The 25,118-nt window shown below is 37.4% G+C and overlaps 4 protein-coding genes across 4 annotated transcripts; 1 reads left to right on the plus strand and 3 right to left on the minus strand.

The window, feature by feature from the left end:
• Positions 1–2,830: 2,830 nt before the first annotated feature.
• On the minus strand, positions 2,831–6,767 carry dohh (deoxyhypusine hydroxylase/monooxygenase). The gene is made up of 5 exons (XM_081348888.1): positions 6,395–6,767; positions 5,572–5,922; positions 5,411–5,487; positions 4,511–4,760; positions 2,831–3,261 (listed from the first exon to the last, which is right to left on the minus strand). The coding sequence occupies exons 2-5, from the start codon at positions 5,840–5,842 to the stop codon at positions 2,945–2,947; spliced, it is 915 nt and encodes a 304-aa protein (XP_081205014.1). The 5' UTR covers positions 5,843–5,922; positions 6,395–6,767; the 3' UTR covers positions 2,831–2,944.
• A 574-nt stretch (positions 6,768–7,341) lies between these two features.
• LOC308680656 (uncharacterized protein) lies at positions 7,342–9,366 on the minus strand. Its single transcript, XM_081348889.1, has 2 exons — positions 9,025–9,366; positions 7,342–8,874 (listed from the first exon to the last, which is right to left on the minus strand). Exons 1-2 carry the CDS (start codon positions 9,208–9,210, stop codon positions 7,693–7,695), a joined length of 1,368 nt encoding a protein of 455 aa, XP_081205015.1. The 5' UTR covers positions 9,211–9,366; the 3' UTR covers positions 7,342–7,692.
• A 1,003-nt stretch (positions 9,367–10,369) lies between these two features.
• Positions 10,370–15,411, plus strand: fzr1a (fizzy/cell division cycle 20 related 1a). Its single transcript, XM_081348890.1, has 14 exons — positions 10,370–10,557; positions 11,219–11,341; positions 11,451–11,582; positions 11,688–11,751; positions 12,281–12,411; positions 12,512–12,591; positions 12,676–12,859; positions 12,979–13,044; positions 13,131–13,233; positions 13,689–13,873; positions 13,960–14,193; positions 14,342–14,446; positions 14,554–14,646; positions 14,735–15,411. The coding sequence occupies exons 2-14, from the start codon at positions 11,273–11,275 to the stop codon at positions 14,774–14,776; spliced, it is 1,488 nt and encodes a 495-aa protein (XP_081205016.1). The 5' UTR covers positions 10,370–10,557; positions 11,219–11,272; the 3' UTR covers positions 14,777–15,411.
• A 1,369-nt stretch (positions 15,412–16,780) lies between these two features.
• On the minus strand, positions 16,781–25,048 carry haus5 (HAUS augmin-like complex, subunit 5). The gene is made up of 19 exons (XM_081348783.1): positions 24,916–25,048; positions 24,774–24,836; positions 24,644–24,676; positions 24,051–24,075; positions 23,821–23,953; positions 23,285–23,444; positions 20,827–20,902; positions 20,559–20,644; positions 20,411–20,465; positions 19,856–19,983; positions 19,679–19,757; positions 19,445–19,578; positions 19,065–19,227; positions 18,904–18,984; positions 18,659–18,804; positions 18,321–18,417; positions 17,933–18,071; positions 17,356–17,488; positions 16,781–17,205 (listed from the first exon to the last, which is right to left on the minus strand). The coding sequence occupies exons 1-19, from the start codon at positions 25,005–25,007 to the stop codon at positions 17,103–17,105; spliced, it is 1,926 nt and encodes a 641-aa protein (XP_081204909.1). The 5' UTR covers positions 25,008–25,048; the 3' UTR covers positions 16,781–17,102.
• Between the last annotated feature and the right edge of the window lie 70 nt (positions 25,049–25,118).

Genomic DNA, 25,118 nt, shown 5'->3' on the forward strand with positions numbered 1-25,118 from the left:
TATCACTTATAAATGATTAAATACAAAATTATTAAGATTAATGTGGTTTGGAATTGGTAAAATGTGCCTGAAAAAAAAAAAATATATGATCAGAAAATCAACGTGCCTAATAATTCTGCACACACTGTAGACTGATAACTCAACATCGGAGTCTGAGATAAAGCAGGTGGTGGAGCAAAGAGCTAAATGAATAAATATCTGAAGACTAGTTTGTGATTAATATTCCAAAAAGCTCATCAAGGATTTACAGACATGTAAGACAGTATACAAACTTGCTATAGTTGTTAAACTTGTTATCAGTAGTGTTTGTTAAGAATGTCTTATGCTCACCAAGGCTGCATTTATTTGATCAAAAATGCAGTAAAAACAGTGATATTGTGAAATATATTTACAATTAATATATTTAAAAATGTATTTTTTTTGGCCAAGATGAATTTTCAGCATCATTTTCAGTCTTCAGTTTCACATGATCATTCAGAAATCATTCTAATATGCTGATTTAGTGCTCAAGAATAATTTCTTATTATTATCATCAGTGTTGAAAACAGCTGGGCTGCTATATAGGCTAACCTAACCTATAATATAAATCCTTATTAAACGTATCCAAACTTAGGACAGTATCTAACAGGTCTTGACACTGAGTCCATTGACTAATAACATCAATGCTACTCACTTAGATCGCAATTTCCTCAGGTTTGGGTGCATCCTTGATCTTCTTGCAGAAAACCTGAGAAAGAATAAAGTTCCAGAACACAACAGTTAAACTAGTGTTGGCAGTCAATATGCCGATAATTAAGGGTTCCATGTCTAATTTCAGCTGTGTTTGGCGTTCTCTCAGAGCCTGATGCTGCACAAACTCTCTCAGAGTCTCTGACTGACTGACAGGCAGAAGAAGAGCTTTTCTGTTTGAGCCACTGACCCAGACAGATCTGATCCTCTGAGTCATGTGATCTGATATTATTCATCTCTCCGTCATGTTAAGTATGTTGTTGTTACACAGATTACACCAAAAAGGTATGGACTCGGGGTAGGTTTATTTTTTTTATTAAATAAATTTGTATATATATATGCATATCTTAAAGTTTGGACTAGACAAAGGCAATTGATCATGACTAGGGGAAAAAATATATAGTTCAATATTGTTAAATTGACACGTTTGCAACAACATGTCCCATAGCAGTCATGTATTTATAATGATTTTGAGAAGATAATTTTTTTTTCAATAAAATACTTAATATGAAATTAAAAGGACATTGTCCATAACATTCACCAACATTCACTTTTACTTTTAACATTAAGTTTGGAGTCAGTAAGATTTTATTATTATTATTATTGTTAATTCTTTTATTTAGCAAGGATGCATTAAATTTAACAAAAGTGGCAGCAAAGAGTTTTAAATTGATTTCAAATAGATGTCATCCTTTTGAGCTTTCTATTCATTAAAGAATCCTGTATCCAAAGTATCACAGTATCCAAAAAATCCAAACTATTTTCAACATTGAATAATAATAATAATAATAATAATAATATAAAATAAAAAAATAAAATAAAAAATTAAATCTTGAGCACCAAATCAACATATTAGAATGATTTCTGAAGGATCATGTGACACCGAAGCCTGGAATAATGATTGTCATCACATGAATAAATTGCATTTTAAAATATATCAATTGTAAATATTACTGTTTTGCTGAATAAGAGACTTCTTTCAAAACCATTTTTAAAAATCTTACCGACCCCAACTTTTTTTTTAATGGTAGTGTCATTTTTCAGAAAAAGAAGACAGTAATGAAATGCTAATACATTCAGGACAAATGGTAACATACAAAAATATGAAACTGTTTTGATATTTAATTAATATTGTCCTCCACTTTTGTGCAGAACAAAAGAATTCAAAAACTGAATATATTACCTGGAGGTAAACCAGTCCTTGGAGAGTTGAAGTCATGGAATATTTTTACAGATTTTTTTCTTCTTCTTTCTTATATATATATATATATATGAGACAAAAGACAGTCCACCCTAACCTTCTCTATACATAACTACACGCAAAAACTAAGCAGCAAGCAACTAAGTTGGCTAAGCAGGGCTGACTTTTTCGATTTCATCGTCAGTCTTCTTATGAAAGGCTTCTGTCAGAATGAAGATCCAGTATGCAATGGTCATGGATGTATTAACCGTGATAATACCAATCATTAAGGGGTGTAACATGTTTGCAAGTTTTGTCCTGACTGCAAAGTTTCTCTGCTTTGTGTTACTTTTAGTGTTTCTCCAGTGGCTTGGTCCTGCCTTTTTTTCAGTACGTGGTCTTCTCTCCTCCCCCAAGCTCAAATAAGGCTTAAACATTTTCAGAGCCTTTGCTGAGCACAACAATCCAGGTTGGTCACCCTCCACCCACACTATAAATTAGCAGTTTACTCAAATGAAACTGTGCAACTTCTTTTTTTTTTTAAGTTGAATTATGCAGATATGAAATTGATATAGATTCAAAAGCAATCAGTGCAATGCTTCACATTTCTGTTTGTTTACAGTAATTGTTTAATATGCTAGAGAGGGATGATCAATTATGGATTAGAGCATTTGGATTTTAATTCCATGTGCTTTTTTAAAGAAGACTCTTATTAAATGAGATAGACCGCTGTGTGGATTAGTTAGTCAGAACATACTGTTGTACATGTCTCTTAGCTGTACTAATCACCCCTGCTCATGAGTGGAGGATTTAACATTAGTCACGATGACCTTACTGAAGATAAGAAACTTAGTAAGCGATATCACAAATATTTATGACTCAGTGTTAAAGCTTAAAAACAGAACAACACAGACAAGCGTACGTGGTCAAATGAATGCTTTTATTATGTAAAGGTCTTCCTGGCTGGAATTTTTTAGATGTATGAAATTTGAAATTTGGATCGGCTGTGTAACATTAACGTTTGTGTGAGAGGTTTCACTGAGCGCTTTGCAGTCTGAGCAGTCCGTCTGCGTACTGGAACTGCGAGCTGTTCTCATACTCCAGCATGTCCAGCGCCACCTCACAACTCTCCTTCACCACCCGCTCCTGGTCCTTCCTGTAGAGTTCTAGGATCTGTAAGCACGCCTCCTTCCCGATGGAGCCCAGCGCTTCCGCACACTCGTGTCGGACCATGGCGCTCTCATCGGTCTTCTCCAAAGCTGCCCGCAGCTGAGGGATGCTGGCCTCGTGTTGGATCTGACCCAACACATAGCCGATCTCATGGCGGAACAAGGCACTGCTGCACTGAAGACCTAAAATACATTTATGAAAGAAATTATAACTTTTTTCCATCAAAGATGCAATGACTTGATCAAAAGTGACAGTAATGATGTTAAAAAGCATTTCTATTTCAAATAAATGCTGTTCTCTCTTCAAAAAATCCTGAGAAAATGTATCAAATTAAACTGTTTTCAACATTGATGATGATAATAAAGGTTTCTTGAGCAGTAAATCATCATATTAGAATGATTTCTGAAGGATCTGGAGTAATGATGCTGAAAATGCAGCCTTGCCAATTTAGCTTTTATAATGCAAGAAACTAGTTTTTAGCGCAATTTTCCACCAGACAAATTGCGATTGTTAACTCATGATTTCTGTTCTGTCTGTGCGCACCAATCTTGCACTTCTATCTACTCCTCAACCAGACCACCTAGACTTCGGGTTTTCGGCATTATGTTAAGGAAGGTCTAATCTCGGGAACGCACAAAAAAAATCCAGGAAAAGATTTACTATCTCTTAGTGTTGTGATCCCATGACGTGAGAAAATTGCACTAAAACACTCACTTTTTATTCTATTTTATTTTTATATACTCACTCAGTTTTTATTACTTGTTTTAAAGGGTTAATTCACTCAAAAATTTAAATTCTGTTATTAATTACTCACCCTCATGTCGTTCCAAACCCGTAAGACCTTCGTTCATCTTCAGAACACAAATGAAGATATTTTTGATGAAATCTGAGAGGTTTCTGACCCATGTGACTACAGTGGTTCAACATCTCTTCTCTTCCACGTCATTCTCCTATGCTTTTGACGTAGTGTAAATGATGTGGAAGAGAAGAGATTGTTGAATGAAGTTTGGGGGTTTTTTGTGCACAAAAAAGTATTCTCTTCGCTTCAAAACATTAAGTTTGAACCACTGTAGTCACATGACTATTTTAACAATGTCTTTACTACCTTTCTGGGCCTTGAAAGTTGCAATGACGTTAAAGTCTATGGAGGGTCAGAAACCTCTCGGATTTTATCATTTGTGTTCCGAAGATGAACGAAGGTCTTACGGGTTTTTGGGTGAACTAACCCTTTAACAATTGCAACAATATTTCACAATATTACTGTTTTAATTGTATTCCTAATCATTGGTGAACATAAGAGACTTCTTCCAAAAACATTTAAAAATCTTTCAGACCACAATTTTTTGGGAACTTTTGTTCAAACGTTCTTGATGTGACCTAGCATTGCATCTTCATCATGTGTGGACAGAGCGCAGTTCAAATCTTTCTCACCATCTCCAAGAGCCAGAACAGCCTCTTCAGTCCCAAGATTCCTCAGGGCAAACATAGCTCTATAGCGATCGAACAGTGACAGGCTTTCGTCTAAGAGCTGCGCCCTCAGTTCCGGGACACTTTTTCTTGGGGCTGGGGGAGCGGGGTCCACGGACGAGTAGGGGTTCTCATCTGTCTTCTTTGCTGTCTTATCCCCACCATTCATGAGCCACTCCAGCCTCCGTAGTGCCAGCTGACATGTTTCTGCCACCTTTACAAAAAGAGAATGAATGCAATTTGACAGACTGTTCTCATCTTCATATCCATCTCGCTCGTCCCTTCCTTGTTCAATATTTTCCTTCCTGGTATTTTACAATATTTTACACTCGTATTTTAGATGATTTCTAATAGAAATTACAGTTGTCAAATAAAAATGTTTGCAAATTTCAATGTTTGCCCACTCAATTTAATGTATTCGGTTTTACAATATATATTGTTTTATGCAGTTTTACATAGAATATGTTGACAACACTAATGAACAAATGAAGTCAAAAATACTTTATGCTCATTTTCAGTTATGAAATGTAATTTTGTGCTGAATCAAATGTATATCGTTGTTTTAGGAAGATACATACATTTGCCCATCAGCATATAAAAGCATACAACTTGGCCTCTAGATGGCACTATGTGGTTACTTTCACAGAAAAAAATAATACCACAACACTAGCAATCCCGAGCCAAAATTCAGGCCATGAAAAGATTGATAGTTGGCGCCCATGTATCGATACAATATACCCATGCAAAATATCACAATACTATACTGTAATAGTCCCTAAACAGTCCCATCTGTAATAGTCCCTAAACTATATGTGTCCCCCCCCCCCGAATGGTGAATAAATGGGTGATATGGGTTTACTGTACCTCAATAACTGGATCTTCTGCATATTCCTTCAATAAATCTAAGACTTTGGGATTTCCAATGGCTCCCAAAGCTTCTCCTAGAATTGAAAATATCACTGAATGAGACTTCTGCAAAAAAAAAAGAAGAAATAAGGAAGAGAATGATTCTCTGTAATCCTCACCTGCTTCATGTCTGACCATTGGCTCTTGATTAGTGTCTTTCAGGACCGTCTCTAGGACAGGGATGGCCCGCTCGTCTTGCATTTGTCCGAGGCAGTACGCCAGCTCATGCTTCAGAAGTGCAGATTCATCCACAAAGGCTTCACTGATCCATCTAATGGCCTCTGGTCCACCAAGGTTGCGGAGAGTAAAAAGTGCTCTAAAGCGAGTTGTCAAGTCCTGCTTCGGGTTGACGAGAATGCCCCCCACCGCAGCTATATCCTTATTTGCCATGAGCAAGCTTTCAGTGTCTGGGTGATGTCCTTATGACCAGGTTAAACTGAGTACTTCAGAAAGCAGCACATGTATAGAACCTAGATTTAAAAGCAATAAAAGAAATTAATTCAATTCTGCTAATAGTATTAAATGTGATGACTCATATGATGATTCAAACCCTTGTGAGCTGCCAACCTAGACAGCATTTTTGAGCTTCATAGGCTGCAAAAAAATCTGATCTTTAGGAATCAAGTTTGTAAACCTTTATGGTATGACATAATGATGTCATCATGATATCTGATTCTGTTTTACTCAAGACTGTTTTGAAAAGATTCAGAAAGTGATATTAATAGAAAAATAGGGTGTATGATAGAAATGTGTCTTTTATGTGCTTTTTAATTTCAGAATAACCAACTACGTGTAAGCGTGTTATGAAAAGAAAAAAGCGTGTTATGTAGCAGGCAGAATGATGGGTTTAAAAAACATTACAGTGTAAGTGACAGCATGACGCTAACCGAGTTTACAATCTGGTTCATTATAATATTTAAATTATTTGTATCTTGAACTTACTACAAGCGAAGATGTTGTTTTTTACTCATATGGTGCTCTCCATCTAGCTCCCCTTTACCGACCACGCATTGCACGCAAAGAGAAGAACTGTTTCACTCGTGTATTCCAGTAGTGAGTTCTGGAAATACTCTATCGCCACCAACTGGATTGGAGTGAAGCCACTGTTAAATTTGTAAACAAACAGTAGAGTATAAAAAATTTACAGTAGTGGTTGGTTCTCAACCTTTTTGGCTCGAAAATGTCCAACACTGTGTGTGTATGAAGACTTAAGATGCAAAAGCCTCTAAGTCCGTCTAAAGTTTTTGTTTAATTTAACATTTTTATCAGGCTCCTTTGTATAGGTTTCTACCCAAGTATCGTCATTTCTGAATGGGCTGAGGCTGGGATTTAGCGAGTTTTAAGTGAAAGTATTTGATGAATACAAATGTATGTGCGGACAGCATTCACTCAATATTATTATCTCATTTTTGACAGAGGTGGCTTTAGAGGCTTTTGCATCGAAAGTCTTCATATATATATTGAGGGGGAAAAATAAATGTGATTTCAGTTTACATCTCAACCTTTTTTAATTAAGTTAGAATTTTTATGTATTAATAATAAAATACATTTTATTCATTCTGCAGCCTAATTGTGAGAACCACTGATTTACATGGTTAATGCAGCACTTTTAAATTCTAGGAGAGACAATGTGGACTGAGACACACAAACATCTTTTGGCCCGGTTTCACATACAGGTTTAGATTAAGCCAGGGTTAGGCCTCAGTTCAATTAAGTAGCTTTTATAAATGTGCTTTAGAAAAAAAACATTGCTGGTGTGCATCTTGAGACAAAACAATGGCAGTGACGTATTTTAAGATATGTCAGTGCAAGCTGAACATTGCATTTTAGTCTGGGACTAGATTTAAGCCTCGTCTGTGATGTTCCAAGGGCTAAAAATGAAGTCATATGGGTTGGAACAACATGACGTGAATAAATGATGATCTTTAGGTTTGAAGTCATTCTCAAAAACGTATTGCATTGCCATCAATATTATTGTTTATTTCAACAAAACAGAAATAAAAAATATCTTTGAACGCAACATTTAGATAGATCTACTATTTACAATATCAATACATCAGACACCAAATAAAACTTGTCATATTAAAAGTTCATTTATGAAAGTTAATAAAACAAATCACCTTAGAGTCATAAAATATGAGATTGACTTTAAATACAATCATCCCAGCTAATCCATGTTCATTTTCAAATATTAAATGGCAGCTATAAAAGGCTAATAAAATGATTAGTCAATACGCAAGCTATGTTGTTCCAGCACAGTCAACTTGAGGAGGCTCAGGTACCGGCAGAACCGGGCTGCTAGTTGGAGACTGATCAAGTGTTTTACTCATCTGTTGTTGCTCAAAATAGCTACAGAGCAGAGAACGAACTGCCTCAGCGTTCGGATCATCTATATAGACCGTGGAAACGTCTGTGGGCTGTGGACATTCATTCTGACTCAGTGCTTCAACCCACTCCTCTTTAAACGGGCTGTCATGCACATTACAGATATTGTGCAAGATACAGCAAGCTACAGCCATCTTGGATACCAAGTCTAAGTTGCTGTCATTTCTGTTGTGCAGACACTGCCAGCGTGCTTTAAGGCGCTGGAAGGCATGTTCGATGACTTTAAGGCCGTGGTTTAATTGGACGTTGAAGGTTAGCTGTTGATGTGTTAGATTCAGCGATGAGGGATAACATTTCAGTAGCCACGTCTGAAGCGAGTAACCCGCATCCCCCAGCAGCAGAAATCCCAACGGTTGACCCATGAGTTCTTTGGGTGGCTGAGAGCAGAATCCTCCCAGCTCTGCCATAGTCCACAGCTCTGAGCTCTGCAGGATGGTCATGTCATCCGTGCTGCCTGTAAAACCGGAGCAAACGTCCCAGAAAGTACCTTGTGCGTTCACCACACCCTGAAGAACCACGGAGTGCCAACCTCTCGGGTTCCAGCAATCCTGCATGTCCGTGGCGGGCGATTTAACGGGGATGTGAAGGGAGTCGATGACACCGATGCAGTGAGGAAAACCCCACCGAGCATGAAACTGCTCCGCATTTTCTTCTAGTTCGTGATCTGCAGGTAACTGCATGTAGAGGGGTTTCAGTAACAAAATGATGGCTTCACACACCTCCCGCACACACTGACAGACGACAGGGATGGGCACACCGAAGAGTTCGCTTAAGAAACAATATTCTGTGCTGGTGGACAAACGCATTAAGGCCATGGCGATACATCTCTCTAGTGTAATGGTCTGTCCGGTATACATTTGCTCGAGCTGGGGCTTGAGTTTGCTGCTCAGAAGAAGGAAGATGTCTCTTGTGATGTGGAACTTGTCAAGCCAGTCTTCTGGTCCAAACTCTGTCATCACGACTCTCTCCCACCAGTCTGGGTCTGAAGGGATTGGGACATGATTGTGTTGCAGATCTTCTTCATCTGGTGATGGTGACTAGAGCACATGGACAGAACAAATGAGTGTACGGTATGGTTCAGTTGGGATTTTAAACTAGTCACATTGCTGTGCACAACATGATTTCAATAAGAACGTCTATGGATTAAAGTCTTAGAAATGCTGTGTAATACAGAAATGACCATTTACCGTTCTCGTGCTGAGATAATTCTGGAATAGATGCCTTCGATATCTGATTCGTTTGTGAACTTCAGCTCTCCTTTCTAATATGTAGTTATGGATTTCTTCTTTTCGACGCCTAATTTTGGATGCAAGCAAATATTTCATCTCCGCAGCATCTCTCGCCTCGTCCGTTTTCAAGTATGAACGTGGCATTTTGTGCGCCGTGTAGTAATAAACACTCTACACAGGAGAGTGTTTTCGTGATTTAGTGACGCTTGTTCATCATCAAATAAAATAGTAGCACAACAAGTGTTCCCAACACGGACATAAACAACGGTGCGCTAAGGAGGGCAACTTCCGGTCTCCTGCGTTCTTGTCAACATAAAAGTTTGTTTTCTAACAATGAACAATACATTTTAAATTTTATCACTGATTCCATTGCTAATTTAAGGAATTTACATTTTTGATTAAGATATTTCAGCTTATCTTGCCTCTCTTCTCTCTTTCCTTTTATTTGTATAAACTAGATTAAAGGACTAGTTCTCTTAAAAATGAAAATTATGTCATGTTTACTCACCCTCAAGTTGTTTCAAACCTGGATGTATTTCTTTCTTTGCTGAACACAAAAGAAGATATTTTGAAGAATGCTGGTAACCAAACAGTTGATGGACCCCATGATTCCATAGTATTTTTTTCCTACTATGGAAGTGGGGTCCATCAGATCTGGTTACCGACATTTTTCACAATATCTTCCTTTGTGTTCAGCAAAAACCTATTTTTTACAGTCTATGGCAAAAACCTAGAGGTGCAACGAATTTGAGTTATAGAACCTCAATACTACTATACCTGTTATTATTGGGAATCTGTTCTTTACTTGAGTTCTGTTTAAAACTGATTATGTGTACTATAATTACATATTCAAGGGGGAAATACATTTTAATCTCTTACAATTTCATGTGGACTTTTAATTATGAATTCATGTAGTCAGTCATCATGACTCAAATCTTTCCTTAATTATTTAAAAATAAAAAATAGTAGCATTTATCCTAATGTGACTAACAAGCCAATCAATCATGCTCACATAAGTTTACCTTTTTATTTTATTTAAACAGTAGATGCATTTTTGCTACAAAATTTTAAATATTTGGCATATAGTATTATGTTCTTTACAATTCCGCAGTACTTTTTTCACATCCCTGGAATAAACATTTAAAAATACAACACACAAACTCTCCATAATATATATAGTATGTGATTTTTAACCAAATGCTTGATACAAATATTTTTTTGTAGAAAAAAAATTTTAATCTTTGCACTTTTAAAAATATAGCAACGTTTTTGTTTTGTTTCAAATGTCGTGACGTCAACATCTAACTCAGTCCCATGATTCCTTGCGCAGCCATCGATAACAACAGCGGTGTCGACTTGCTAACAATATCGGAGCAGCGTATCCTATAATCGTTATCAAATCATTTATTTTGCAAGGTTTTGACTCGACGCTTTTGTTTTGGTGAAGGCCGAGCCGATCAGATAATAAATTCACCGAGTAACATTGTCAAGGTAGGTCCGATGACTTGTGGGATCAAATTAGCCTAACAAGCTACTCAGTAATCCATTGTGAAACACCGAAATGAAAATAATCAGCGCAGGACAGTACCACAGCTTCTGTTGTTTTATAAATGATTATACCCATGTTAATTTGGTTAGTTTGATATATAATTATGAGATGATTCTGCTTAAATCAACACTGGTGTTGATAGTTAGCTGTTTTGACAAAGGAATCTAGTAGCTAGGTGGTTTCTTCTTGGCATTATATCGATCTTTTGTTTAACATTACCTGTTAGAAAATAATCATTTAACGTTTTTATTCAGCAGTTGTGTAAATAAAATGTATGCCGTAAAAGTGGCTGTCATTGTTTACTTAGGCCACCCAACGAAGAGGCTACATGATAGACTTGGGTTCTCTTAATAAATTGTCACGCACTTGGAATTGGTGTCCACTGTCCAGCATATTCTTGTCTCAGTGCTCCTATTGTTTGGCCGTGGTCGATTTGAGCAGCTGTTCTCTAACACCTGTTTATGCGGTATTGAACAGATGGCATTTGCTGACGAGTCTTACATCCTTCTGCAAACAGATTAACTCAAAAGGTGTAGAGCTTTAACTGTAGTTCCATCATTATAACCTTCTCGTTTTGTTTCTTCTTTCTTTTCATTAATGCAGTTTTAGGCTCCGTGCCTCTGGATCTCCACATTCCCTGACTTCTGAATCACATCCATGGATCAGGACTATGAGCGCCGGTTACTGCGGCAGATCAACGTTCAGAATGACAACACCAGCCCCATGGTGAGTCCATCATCTTCAGTACTGCAGACTTGAAATTGGCTGATTTTGACGTGCTGCATGCCATTTCCTTTATGCGATTTAAATACTTTCTTTCTTTTTTTGTCTACAGAAAGTAAAAGATGTGATATGTCACCTGACCCCGACCCCTGAGTCACCGCTGTCATCACCAAGCAAGCATGGTGACAGATTCATACCATCTCGAGCTGGAGCTAACTGGAGCATTAATTTCCACAGAATAAATGTGAGTGAAGTATAAAAATAAACAGAAATTAAGCAAAAGTGATTATCATTTAATTCGCATGTGAAGGGTCGAGTTCATATATATGTATTTTTACCCTTTTTACAGGAAAACGAGAAGTCTCCAAGCCAGAATAAAAAAACCAAAGACGCAACATCAGATACTGGCAAAGGTGAGTGTGGAGAGGACTGCATTGATTTTTACCTGCTTTCATTAAGCTGTTCAGTCATGATGTCAGTTTATGAAAATACACATACCACCAAAGACCATTAAATGTTACAATGCATTGTTCATTTAGGATTATTTATATACTATTATAATATTTCTTCATATTGGAGATTTTATTTTTCCGCTTTAATCCCTAAATTTCATGTTTATTAAATATTTATTATTATTTTTTATATATATATATATATATATATTTCTATGTAGCTTTACTTATTTGCTTTTTTTGTTTTAGCTAGAAATGAAATGATTTACAAGTAATTTTCAACTTATTTAAATTATTATTTTTTTAATCTAGAATTTATATTGTATATTATACTTTAGCTTCAATTCAATGACCAATGCTATTGACAATGCAATTCTTATGGTAACTTCATTATGGTGAACTATAAACCTCATTCTTGATGGATGATGCTCGGTCCTTTTATGTCATACAACTTGTTGTAATTTCTCTCATTCCCTGTGTTGTCTGGCAGCGGATGGCTTGGCGTATTCTGCCCTGCTGAAGAATGAGTTGCTTGGGGCTGGGATTGAGAAGGTCCTGGATCCTCAGACAGAAGATAGAAGACTACAGCCCTCCACACCCGAGAGGAGGAGCCTCTTTAGTGTAAGTCTATTTAATCCTCTAATCTGTTCATTTGATGCCACCTGAGTGTTTTGAGCCGTGTTTTTAATGCCACCTGTGGACATTGTGTTTGTGCGTTTAGTATTCGCTCAGTGCCAAAAGATCCACTCCTGACGATAACAGTGTTTCCCCGTACTCCCTCTCCCCTGTTAGCAGCAAAAGGTAAGTTATTATTTCTCTTGATAAATATGGGATTGATTAGTAAAAATGCATTGTTTTAATTGCGTGCTTTGTTTTTGTTTATAGTCAGAAGCTGCTGCGGTCGCCAAGAAAACCGACGCGCAAAATTTCCAAGATTCCGTTTAAGGTGCTAGATGCACCAGAGCTACAAGATGACTTCTACCTCAACTTAGTAGACTGGTCCTCTTTAAATGTACTTAGTGTTGGACTGGGAACTTGTGTTTACCTTTGGAGTGCCTGCACCAGTCAAGTATGCATGATATACATTTTCCTTATGCGTTTAACATACTTTTGATGTTTATCCAAATTTATGTTCTGTAAATATCTAGGGAACACTTGGTCTTATTTTTTGCTTTGGTTTGTCTACAGGTAACACGACTATGTGACCTATCAGTGGAGGGAGATTCAGTCACATCTGTGGGCTGGTCGGAGAGAGTGAGTTAACCCTTTATGACTTGGACTTTTGGAAGTTGCTTTCTGGAATTTGTGGTCTAACAGTTGGCCTACTACTTCTCTTATAGGGTAATCTTGTCGCTGTGGGTACACACAAAGGCTTTGTACAAATTTGGGATGCTACTGCTGGCAAAAAGCTGTTTGCCTTGGAGGGACACACAGCAAGAGTTGGTAAGATTTTTTATTTTTTTTTAAATCCTTATCATGAAGTAACTTGAAAAATTAGGCTAAAATCATTGAAATTCATTGTTTTTTTTAAATTAGTACTTTTATGCAAGGATGCTTTGAATTGATCAAATTATATAACATATTCAAATATATATTTAAAATCAAATAAATGCTGATGCAAAAAATGTACTGTACGGTTTCCACAAAAACTGTTTTCAACGTTGATTATACAAAATGTTTCTTGAGCACCAAATCAGCACATTAGTACGATTTCTGAAGGATCATGTGACACTGAAGACTGGAGTAATGATGCTGAAAATTCACTTAACTATCACAGGAATAATTTTTTTTTTTTTACAATATATGTGCTTCACGTTCTAGTCACATCATGTGACTGAAATATATGTGCGAGTAAACCAGTTATGAAAACTTGACGGTTATGAAAAATGTGCCCTCAGGTGCATTGGCCTGGAATGCAGATCAGCTGTCATCGGGCAGCCGGGACCGGATGATCCTTCAGAGAGATATCAGGACGCCCCCTCTGCAGTCAGAGCGCAGGCTGCAGGGTCATAGACAAGAGGTCTGCGGACTCAAGTGGAGCACTGACCATCAGCTGCTGGCCTCTGGTGGAAATGACAACAAGGTGACCGCTTGTGCTTACAGAATAATAAACACAAAAAAGATTTTAGGACTAAAAACGATCTAAAAACAATCCTGTGATCCCATCAGCTGTTAGTGTGGAATCACTCGAGCGTGTTACCGATGCAGCAGTACACCGAGCACCTGGCCGCAGTGAAGGCCATCGCCTGGTCTCCTCACCAGCACGGGCTGTTGGCCTCCGGAGGGGGAACGGCAGATCGCTGCATCCGCTTCTGGAACACCCTCACAGCGCAGCCGCTGCAGTGTATCGACACCGGCTCACAAGTCTGCAACCTGGCCTGGTCCAAACACACCAATGAACTGGTATGTTTATTCTGATCAGCTGACCAAATGCTCATTGTTGATGTGTTTTTTTTTTTTGGTTCGTTATTACATGCATTATAGCTGTAGATACAGACAAATAGGTATGATGGTGGGTCTTATTGAGTGGTCCAATGTTTGTCTTCTCCAGGTCAGCACACATGGTTACTCTCAGAATCAGATCCTCGTGTGGAAATACCCCTCGCTCACTCAAGTAGCCAAATTGACCGGCCACTCGTATAGGGTGCTCTATCTGGTAAGAACTGCTTCCCTCTGTTGTTTTACTTAAATAATGTCTAGACATACTTATTTGTAAATGAGTATGAAAATGCTGTTTACTGAAACTATTATTTTATCTTGAAGGCGATGTCTCCAGATGGAGAAGCAATAGTGACAGGAGCAGGCGATGAAACTCTACGCTTTTGGAATGTATTTAGTAAAACACGATCAACAAAGGTATGGTATTTTTTGGTGAAATATTGTCAATATTGGCTTTTCCTCAAGTTCATGTCCTCAATGTAATTTTCTCTCTCTTGTCTTTTAGGAATCTGTCTCAGTTTTAAACCTGTTCACCAGAATACGATAATCGTGCCGATAAAACTGATTGAATCTTAATAACATGTCGTCAATCACATGCAGTAGACTGGACATAAAAGACATAAAGATCTACTGCTGTCTCATCCACAACACTTGTTTTTGTCTCCCCTGATATTTCATTTTAAGTTCAATTGTTATGTTTACTTTTATGTGTACAGTTCAGGTCATGGTTTTATGTGATTGTTTTTGGTTAAAAAGAAATGTCTATGATGTATGACGTATGTTATCCAAGCCTTAAGCCAGAAATAATGCCATTGAATCAGGGTGTAAAGAAAAAAATTAGCCATTGTGAAACAGCTTCCTCTGGAATTATTTGTAAGCATTCTAATGAGTGATCGTTTGATTGTGAGGGTGAAAAAAAAATGTTTATGAAAGAAAATTCAGTTTTTAACTTGAGTTGCTTAAGATTGATATTGAGCATTATAAAACACCCTGAACATTTTTTTACGAGTTGTTGTCATTTGTTAATAGAGTATGAATTTGCAAATTTATTCATGTTCTTTACAAGGTTTGAATCAGAAACCATAAGCGTTTTGCACATACTAGAACAGTTTCCCAAACTTGGGTGTGAGATTTAAGGAAAAGCAAATAATTAAATCATGAAAATATTAAATAAATAAATCGAAATAAAAAAATATTTTAAATTAGTTTTTGTTTACCTGTATAAAGTGAACAGTAACCAACCAGAGAACCACAAACAGGTTGTTTCATTTTTTAAATATATGAGTTTAGGTCAAACTGATTCAGCTGTCAAAATGATTAGAAATCCCTGTACTATATGATTGACAGGTGCACACAGGGTTAGAAATACTTTGTACCCATGTAATTGCCCTGCAGCAGTTTCTGTTTGCTGATGGATTTTTGTTATCTTTAGGGAAATATAATTCATAAGAGTAGAGTTAGTAAAGTATGAAAGCAATGTCATGTCAGACAGGAATGACTAAATCACTCTCACCTGAATAACTTAGGGCTCAGACATTGATTCAATACTTTGGAGACAGATATTACTTTTGTTTATGAAAGCTGCATTACATTTATCAAAAGTGACAGTAAAGACATTTGAAAACTGCTGATTCAGATTTCCGATTACAGAAAATAAATAACTTATTCAAATAGAAACAGACATTTAAAAATCTTATCAACCCCATATATATACTTATATAAACTGGATCTTACTAATTTCATCCTTTAGTAGGGTTTAGATTTAGAACACCATAAAATAAAACACTGATTCCTTTATTTCACTGTCTATTAGATTATTTATTGAGAAATCCAGTAAGTTCATAAAATATTTCTTGAACATGATGTGCCCTCAAACACAAATTGAATATAGTGAAGAAATATTAAAGGGATAGTTCACTTTGAAATTAAATTTTGGTATGTTTTAGCTTACCTCAAGGGCATCCAAGATGTAGGTGTCTTTTTTTCCGCAGTAGTTTCAATTTTGATATTTTTAGGTCAAACCGTTCTTGTCTGACAGTCATATCATGCAGGTCTATGGTCACTGTCTCAAAGAGCATGCACAGAGTCCAAATTAAACAATTCCCCATCGTCCAAATTAAACAATTCCCCATCGTCCAAATTAAACAATTCCCCATCGTAAGTACACATTGATGGCCTAAGACATGAAACGAGCGGTTTGTGTGAGAAAACGAACAGTATTTATCGTTTTTACCTCTTATACACAGCCACGTCCGAGTGATTGAGGGCGCGGGCGCTTCCTGCTGTCTGACGTGTGTGCAGACTGGTGCATAGATATATACACTAGATGTCGCATTAAAGACATTCGTTCCAATGAACTGCCGTAGCCAAGGCGACCTCTAGTGTATATATCTATGCACCAGTCTGCGCACACGTCACACACCAAGATGCGCTCGCGCCCTCAGATCACTTGGACGTGGCTGTGTTATAAGAGGTAAAAACTATATAAATACTGTTCGTTTTCTCACACAAACCGCTCGTTTCGTGTCTTAGGCCATCAATGTGTACTTACGATGGGGAATTGTTTAATTTGGACGATGGGGAATTGTTTAATTTGGACTTCTCTGTGCATGCTCTTTGAGACAGTGACCATAGACCTGCATTATATGACTGACAGACAAGAACGGTTTGACCTAAAAATATCAAAATTGAAACTACTGCGGAAAAAAAGACACCTACATCTTGGATGCCCTTGAGGTAAGCTAAAACATACCAAAATTTAATTTCAAAGTGAACTATCCCTTTAATGACTGCAAAAAGTGAATTGAAAGTAGGTGAAATGTTAATTGTGCAGAAAGTTGCTAGTGAACTTTGCTCTCAAATGCAGAACTGAATCAGGATTCCTTTGTTGCCAGTTTCCATCGCTGAAGCCACTGTTGGAATGTCAGTCCCTCTCTCTGCATGTCTGGCAGGGCAAACTGACCAGGCTGCTCCCACCTGCACCGACAGACACAATCAAACAGTGTGTTGATCTCATTCAAATCATAGTTTGAACAATTGAGGATCAGTATTGCTCCTGTAGCTGTTAGTTTCAAAGCATTCCACGAAGGGCCAATATTGGAAACATCTGAGAGGCCCATGTCTTACCAGTGTGTGATGGCAGTCTTCACTTGTTCGGAGTAAAGCAGGCCTTTAGAGCACCTCTGTGTGAGCTCACGGGCCCGGGGGAGCAACGTCTGCAGAATCTCTCCGTCAACAGTCTTCACTTGCTGCAGCAAAGCTGAAACCGACATAAGAGGTGTTTGAGTTTTTAAAGTCCTCCATTATGCTATTTTAAAGGTTCCTAATTTTGTTTTGGAGTTCACCTACAATAAGTTTACATGCTTCCATAGTAAAAAAACAACAACATTTTATCATAATATACATTGCACATCACCTAATTTCTCAAAGAGGCCAAAAACTATTTGTTTGAAGATTTGGTCTCTCTAAAACCCTCCTTTCCATGAGCTACTCTGCTATGATTGGCCAGACAGCCCAGTCTGCAGTGATTGGTCAACCGAACCAATTCTTACTTTTAGAGGATAACTTTTTTTGTCATGCACTTTGACCTTTAAAAGTTGGCAGACTTTTTACATTCACAAACAGCTATATAAACACACTGCATGAAAGATAATATTTGAAAAAGCATAATAGGGACACTTTAAATATTGCCATGATGACATACTCTGTTGATCGGGAGATAGAAGCTGTGCCGTCAGCTTCTGCAGGTCTGATGTTGACTCTGAGAAAAGCTGAAGAAGCCTGCACAGATATCGTAACTCCAGCCGTCGGGCCGCTGCCTGAGACCACAGCTCCTCTGGGGCCTGACAGAAAGAAAGAAAGACGAGACTCCTGACACACTCTACCAGCAGTTTTGGCTGAAGTTCGGGTTGAAAGAAAAGTGTAGGATATGGATACTGTCAATCTTTAACAAAAAATATTGAATCTGTCATAGCAGCAATTATCAGAAAGGTAGCAATTGCTGTAGGTGGCAAAATAATAGACTTTAAAATGGCATTCAGAAAAATTGGGATAAATGAAGAGTATTAATACACTATAAGTGAGCATCTCACCATATACATGGGGAATGACAGACTTTCACAGAGTTTGTGGAAAACTGGGGACTGTATCCGGCGGATCGAAAGCTGAGCTGCTGGTAGTTTCTGCCCCCTACTGATAAAAAACAAAAACAATCGAAGGCTTGGTCACTGCACAGACATTAAGCCTCAGAGAATTTTTTTCCCCAATGATAATGCAATATTAATGTGCATTGCAAACAGACAGTAACTAAGAAAATGTTTTAACATCTTCACTAGCTTCTGACTTTGTGTTTTAAGCAAGGTACACTGTACAATGGCATTTAAATCCTATTAAAGGAGAAAGAAAAATGGATTTTGGTAGATTTTCTGACCCCTTCATGACCCTGCAATCCAGTGCAGCCAGTGATACACAGCTAAAGTGCTTGGCCCCTTGTGACACAGAGTTGCGGAGTCCACTGCTGGCTTCAATCACACTGCCAAACTGAGGATTGAGCTTTTCCTGAACAAACTGTCCAACCTGAAAAAGGTTTCTTGTATATGATTACATATACACACACACATATACATATACAAATATAAATATATACAGTATAGAATGTATTGGATGAGATGATACCTTTGCATGGACACGGCTTAACTCAGTCTTCATGGAGGAGTTCCCCTTGATCAGGCTCCGTATCTGTTCTTGTCTCCTGTCCTATACAGACAAAGCGCACACGTAACAACTCCACACTATGAATATGCAGTCTTTTGTCAGCAATAAATACAATTGCGTACCACAAGCTGTCTGAAGTCCATGACACTTTGCCACTGTGTCTGCAGGGTTCTGATGGAGTCCAGCCCCTCTCTGGCCTGCAGCTGTAGCTGAGCGCACTGCTCTCTGATGCTGTCTCGAACTGCCACTTGCTTCACTCCCTCCATCTCCAATTCAAACACACACCTGCTCACAAACAGAACAAAACTCATTTGTATTTTACAACATCTATTTGTTTCTTTGTTGATGATAATCCAGTAATCGCTTTGAGGAATTGAGAAAGCAATTTGAAAAATTACTTTGCAGCATTATAAATTTGATGAATTTTGCATCAAATAAATTTCATGAGAAAATACAATATTCTTTGCCTTGATGATATAGATTGGGCTGAGGGAATTCTCACCTGGACATTGGGTCTGTTTCGTGTGCCGTCTCTGCTTTTCTCATCAAAGCTATGATTTCAGTCTCCAGCTGCCCATGTCTTTTGCGAGTCTGAGACAATTCAAAATAACACTGCTCCACTTCCTCCCAGGCAGACTGCGAGCAAACACACACACACACACACACAAATACAACCTGAGCCACAAGAGAAAGAGTGTAAAAAGCTCTCACTGAGAGTACCATCACGATTGATCACCTGTAATAGACTATGGACAGGTGTTAACTCCTCCTGCTCTGACGACACATCTATTAGGTGATCACGCTCATAACGAAACCTGTAATAAACACAAATGCTTGAGAAATGAGCTATTCAATAATGTGATACTTTATAGTGTGGGGTTTGATAATATAATATTATGATGGAAAATGTTACCCTAGAGCCGAAACATCCCGCTCCACATTTAAAGCTGCAATCTTCTCCTCTAACGCCACCTGCTGTCTGGAGGTCAGGGCTCGCAGAGCCGAAAGCACTTGGTTTGGAGGATGAGACCGTAGGAGGTTCTGAGGAATTAAACATGTTGATGTTCTCATAAGGTGTTGATGTGCAGATGATAAACAGACATGCATACTCTTAAAGGGATAGCTCACCCAAAAATGAAAATGCTGTCATCATTTACTCTTCCTCAAGTTGTTCCAAACCTGTATGACTTTCTTTCTTCTGCTGAACACAAAAGAAGATATTTTAAAGAAGGTTGGTAATTAAACAGTAGCTGGTCCCCATTGACTTCCACAGTATTTTTTTTCCCTACTATGGAAGTCAATGGGGTCCATCAGTCATTTGGTTACCGACTTTCTTCAAAATATCTTCTTTTGTGTTCAGCTGAAGAAAGAAAGTCATACAGGTTTGGAACAACTTGAGGAAGAGTAAATGATGACAGCATTTTCAATTTTGGGTGAACTATCCCTTTAAAACGAGCGTTTCACCTACCTCCACTGAACTCATCCAGTGTTGGATCACAGCATTCCTTTGATCATGAGTAAATCTAAATGAAAAATAAATGAATTAGCATCAACAAGGCAACAGAGCTAAAGCTCTGTTATCTACAATATCAACGTCAAAGGCCTGTGTCTCTTACTCAGTGGAGGGATTTGCTTTTAGTTCACTCTCTAGCAGGCACTGGAAGAAGTGAACCCTCTCGCTGCAAAGCTCTCTCACATTCTTCTGAAATGAGACAGAAAAGATATTTCATAAAATCAGTGGAAAGACAAGCTGTTTAATCAAGAGATCAAGTGGAGTTACTGGAAGATGTTGTAACTGCATCATCTGCCTGAAACATCAACTATGACAGGAGGCCAAAATGTATAGTATGCATCACAAACACCATTAAATACAGCAACACTTACTAAAACTAAGGGATCTGATCCATCTTCACTGTCTGAATTGTCAGATGGCCCAAACACAAGCTTCACCTCTGCTTTCCTGGACAAGAAGAGAAATAGTGTGATTTAGAATATATATATACACTACTGTTCAAAAGTCTTGGGTCTATGGAAACTTGTTTCCACCACAGAACAAAACATTATAAAAGATAATTGCGACTTTTTCTCTCACAATTGTGAATTTACATCTCACAATTCTGACTTTATTTCTCAGAATTGCTAGATATAAAGTCACAATCACGAGAAATAAACTTGTTTATATCTTTTTTATAAACAAGTTTATATTTCGCAATTCTGACTTTATAACACAATTGCGAATTTATCTCCCAAATCTGACATCTTTTCTCAGAATTGTGATATAAAAAGTTATAAAGTCCTATTCTAAGGAAAAAAAGACTTGAACAGAATTGCGAGTTTATATCTCACAATTCTGACTTTATAACACACAACTGAGACTTTATATCACGCAATTCGGACTTTTTAACACACAACTGAGACTTTATATCACACAATTCAGACTTTTTAACTAGCAACTGAGACTTTATATCACGCTATATATCAAGTTATAAACTCGCAATTGTGCAGGAAGTAATGCAGGACTAACAGAAGTACTACATTAACACTTCAGCTACTACTATTAAAGGGTTAGTTCACCCAAAAATGAAAATTCTGTCAGTAATTACTCACCCTCATGTTGTTCCAACCCTGTAAGACTTTTGTTCATCTTCGGAAAAGTCGTTATTTTTGTTTGTTTTTGCGCACAAAAAGTATTCTCGTCGCTTTATAAACTTAAGATTGAGCCACTGGAGTCACTTGGACTATATTAACAATGTCTTTAATACATTTTCTGGGCCAGCAAGTTATAGTGTCCATAAGCCTGCAGGAGGAGTGATCCAGCACTCAGATTTCAACAAAAATATCTTAATTTGTGTTCCGAAGATGAACGAAAGTCTTACGGGGTTGGAACAACATGAGGGTGAGTAATTACTGACAGAATTTTCATTTTTGGGTGAACTAACCCTTTAATTAATATAGAAACCAGCTTAAAGGTGCTGTATGTAGCTTTTCTACCAAAACAAATCCTTTTTTTATTGCCTGTGTGTGAAGGGGTTGTAATCTCACATTAAAATTATCCACTTTGCGGGTTTTGCTATTACCTCTGAAAGCAAGTATTCTTATTTTTATGTGAAGGTCCCGGGTCGGATTTACCGCCAGTGACGTCACCTGTACGCGCACTCCCTAGCCTCTAGTTTCGTCTAACCTACTGACTTTGCACTCAACAGCGACGACACTGCAACTTATGACATGGACTTATGACTTATGCAACTTATGACATGTCTGATAACACTAAGAAACGACCTGCGCCCAGCAAAACACAGACTCCAACACAAACTCCACATATTGTTAAAAAAACAAACAAAAAAGTTTTTTCTGCTGAAGCTCGTAAGGCCAGACGTGAATCGGATGAACTTCGGGTAAAAAACATGGATCAACATCGGCAGGGCATTTGAATAATGGAGAAACCTTATCTACAAACCTAGAATGTACATTTCCTGAAGAAAATGTGAAGTGGTGCTTGCAGTGACAGAATTCGGCACGGTTGCTAGGGTTCCATACTTATCATGGTACGAGCATGGAGCATTAGTTCAACGTCAAGCTGATAAAAGTAGCCTATTATTGTAACGTTGCAGTGGGAGTTTACCTGAGTTTCCAGCATGTTGTGGGATGCTTTGTGTGTTACGTCCGGTTGCGTCTCAGTCTGGCCGGTACCCACAGTGCTCGCTCATAAATTCGAGCACGCGCTTGTAAACTTATTGGTTGCAATCTGAAACATCACCGCTAGAGGCCGCTAAAAACTACATACAGCACCTTTAACGAATCAGTAAGTAATAATAATTTAGGACAAAGTTATTTCCTTATAAGGTAATCAATAATTGCTTAATGAGATTAGCCTCATTAATAACTATTAACTAACTGACAAATTATAAAGAACATTTTCGTGTGTCTGAGACGTAATCAGTCATAATTTTTACTCTGAATATAGTCATAAAATGTATCACTAAAGTGTTACCTAGTTACTATGCAGGAACTACTAGTGATCCTGCATAGTTACTTATTAATGACGGACCATTATTCTAAAGTGTTACTGAGTACAAACCACAGTTAAGATCACCAACATGTGTGAGATGTCTCTATAACCCAAACAAAAAAAGAGAGTATAAATCTTCCGCTACTCGTACCAGATTTGCATTTTGCACATCTGAAATCCACATACAAATTAACTTTCATAGTTGTCTCCGGACATTAAACAGGGATTGGAGGAAAGTATTACTTTTTAAACATCAAATAAACGGCACACAGCAGCATTAGAAAGCTGCCATAGAAAAATGACAGTCTGGAGGTGATACGGGCATTTGCTCACTTGCTCAACTCTTCCAGGGCATGGCTTTGGGTGCCAATCACGTGTGTGTCCTCTAACAGCACGTTTCTCTCCTCAGAGCAGCGCTGTCTGAACGACTCCAACAGGATCTGTCTGCACCTGCTCTCCATAAAGTCCTCCCAATTCCTGTTCACGTTCTGCTCTGCTTAGCAGTCACAAGGGAGGAAAGATATTAGTAACAACAACAGCATAAAATGCCTTTTCGTAATCTGATGTATTTTTAAACGGGATATTAAATGGCCAACAAATTATCTTAAAATGAAAGTTGCTGCAGGGGCAGAGCAAGTTATTCTAAGACTAAGTTACAATTCTAAACACTTTTTCTTTAAAAAAAAGAAAAAAGCATACACCGATTTTACAATATAAAACCAGTGATGTGCATTTAGTAATTAAGAGACCATTTTGATCTCATTATGATGATTCACATTGTCTGTGGCAGGTGTGTACCACAGGGGTTGGTAGTATAAAAGAGCAACGGGATAGAAATGGATAGAAATGAACAGAAAAAGAAAATTCACCTTCAGTAGCAAGTTGATCCTCCGCTCTACTGATCTTTGTGTCCAGTTGAAGGAGTTCAGTCTGAAGGGCATTAATCTCTCTCTGAAGCTCAAGTCTTCTTGCATCTTTATTCTGATTTTTCAACTGTTTAAACTACAAAGAACAATCACCTTTTCATACTGTTCATATGAATCCTTATAGGAGCAGATTAGCAAAAAGGAAATTAAGCAAATAAGCTCCTCTTCTTTACCTCTTTATCTTGTAAAACTTTGTACCTAAGGATTCAGAATGTCAAGGAACAATTCCACTGATCAGACAACCACAATTTATCTTAAGTAACAACTTCATTTGCAACATTTTTGACAGTGTGGTATAAACACAAAAACTGTGATGGGACTACTGAAATCATAAGATACTGTATATGCAATGATTTATGCCATATAATCAGTGTTATTTTAATTTTATTTATATACTATTTATTGATATTTTGAATGATCTTCTATTTTTAATTAGCTCTATATTCTATATTTTATATTTTAATCTATATTTTCTATTTAGCTTTAATTTGTTTAAATTTCTTTTTTAATTTTAAGCTTCTCATGTATTATTTATATTTTAATTATATTTCAGCTTTATTTAAATTAACAAAGGCGCATTTATATATATATATATATATATATATATATATATATATATATATATATATATATATATATATATATAAATATATATGTGTGTGTGTGTGTTATGTGTGTGTGTGTGTGTGTGTGTGTGTGTGTGTGTGTGTGTGTGTGTGTGTGTGTAAATAAAACACATCACATTTACAGAAAACTTTAAGGATACCATTGAACATTCCCCCTCATGACCCGAACATTCCTGTAAGATATATTTCAAAAGACATTTGAATCTGTGCATTTAAAAAAAACACGTAATTTAGTAAGAATTAGAGATTATAAAAACCTTGAGCTCTCACCTCTCTTTATAAACATGTTGCGTTATATATTTCCAAATGGAAGCTCCAGGACCGACGCATAATCTGCACAAAAACGTAAACACGTGATCATTCTAAAATCGTTGATGAGGATTAATGTTATAATTCATAACAACCCACTAACGTCTTCATATAGCCGTCATCCGGGAGTCTGGCTCCTGGCAAATCAAGTTCCTCGATAGCCCAGCGCTTTAGTTCCTGACTGAGACTCGACATCTTTTTGAAACTGTTTATAATAAAACAAACCTATTATTTTTATTATTATTATAGTATCCAAATCTCACATCTTCTAAATGACGACGAAAAGACAACAATCAAAATCCGCGG

The sequence above is a fragment of the Scardinius erythrophthalmus genome (assembly GCF_964197995.2).
Source record: "Scardinius erythrophthalmus genome assembly, chromosome: 20".
In the NCBI taxonomy this organism is placed as follows: domain Eukaryota; kingdom Metazoa; phylum Chordata; class Actinopteri; order Cypriniformes; family Leuciscidae; genus Scardinius; species Scardinius erythrophthalmus.

Excerpts from the sequence above, each read along its gene's own strand:
- dohh (XM_081348888.1), bottom strand. The coding sequence starts at position 5,842 with ATGGCAAATAAGGATATAGCTGCGGTGGGGGGCATTCTCGTCAACCCG. Across the intron at positions 5,488-5,571 it reads AATGGTCAGACATGAAGCAG|GAGAAGCTTTGGGAGCCATT; the intron begins GTGAGGATTACA and ends TTTCAATTCTAG. Across the intron at positions 3,262-4,510 it reads TGTTCTGGCTCTTGGAGATG|GTCTTCAGTGCAGCAGTGCC; the intron begins GTGAGAAAGATT and ends AATGTATTTTAG.
- LOC308680656 (XM_081348889.1), bottom strand. The coding sequence starts at position 9,210 with ATGCCACGTTCATACTTGAAAACGGACGAGGCGAGAGATGCTGCGGAG. Across the intron at positions 8,875-9,024 it reads ATTATCTCAGCACGAGAACG|TCACCATCACCAGATGAAGA; the intron begins GTAAATGGTCAT and ends CATGTGCTCTAG.
- fzr1a (XM_081348890.1), top strand. The coding sequence starts at position 11,273 with ATGGATCAGGACTATGAGCGCCGGTTACTGCGGCAGATCAACGTTCAG. Across the intron at positions 12,412-12,511 it reads AGAGGAGGAGCCTCTTTAGT|TATTCGCTCAGTGCCAAAAG; the intron begins GTAAGTCTATTT and ends TTGTGCGTTTAG. Across the intron at positions 13,234-13,688 it reads GGGACACACAGCAAGAGTTG|GTGCATTGGCCTGGAATGCA; the intron begins GTAAGATTTTTT and ends ATGTGCCCTCAG.
- haus5 (XM_081348783.1), bottom strand. The coding sequence starts at position 25,007 with ATGTCGAGTCTCAGTCAGGAACTAAAGCGCTGGGCTATCGAGGAACTT. Across the intron at positions 20,645-20,826 it reads GATCAGATCCCTTAGTTTTA|AAGAATGTGAGAGAGCTTTG; the intron begins GTAAGTGTTGCT and ends GTCTCATTTCAG. Across the intron at positions 19,984-20,410 it reads ACTGGATGAGTTCAGTGGAG|AACCTCCTACGGTCTCATCC; the intron begins GTAGGTGAAACG and ends TTAATTCCTCAG.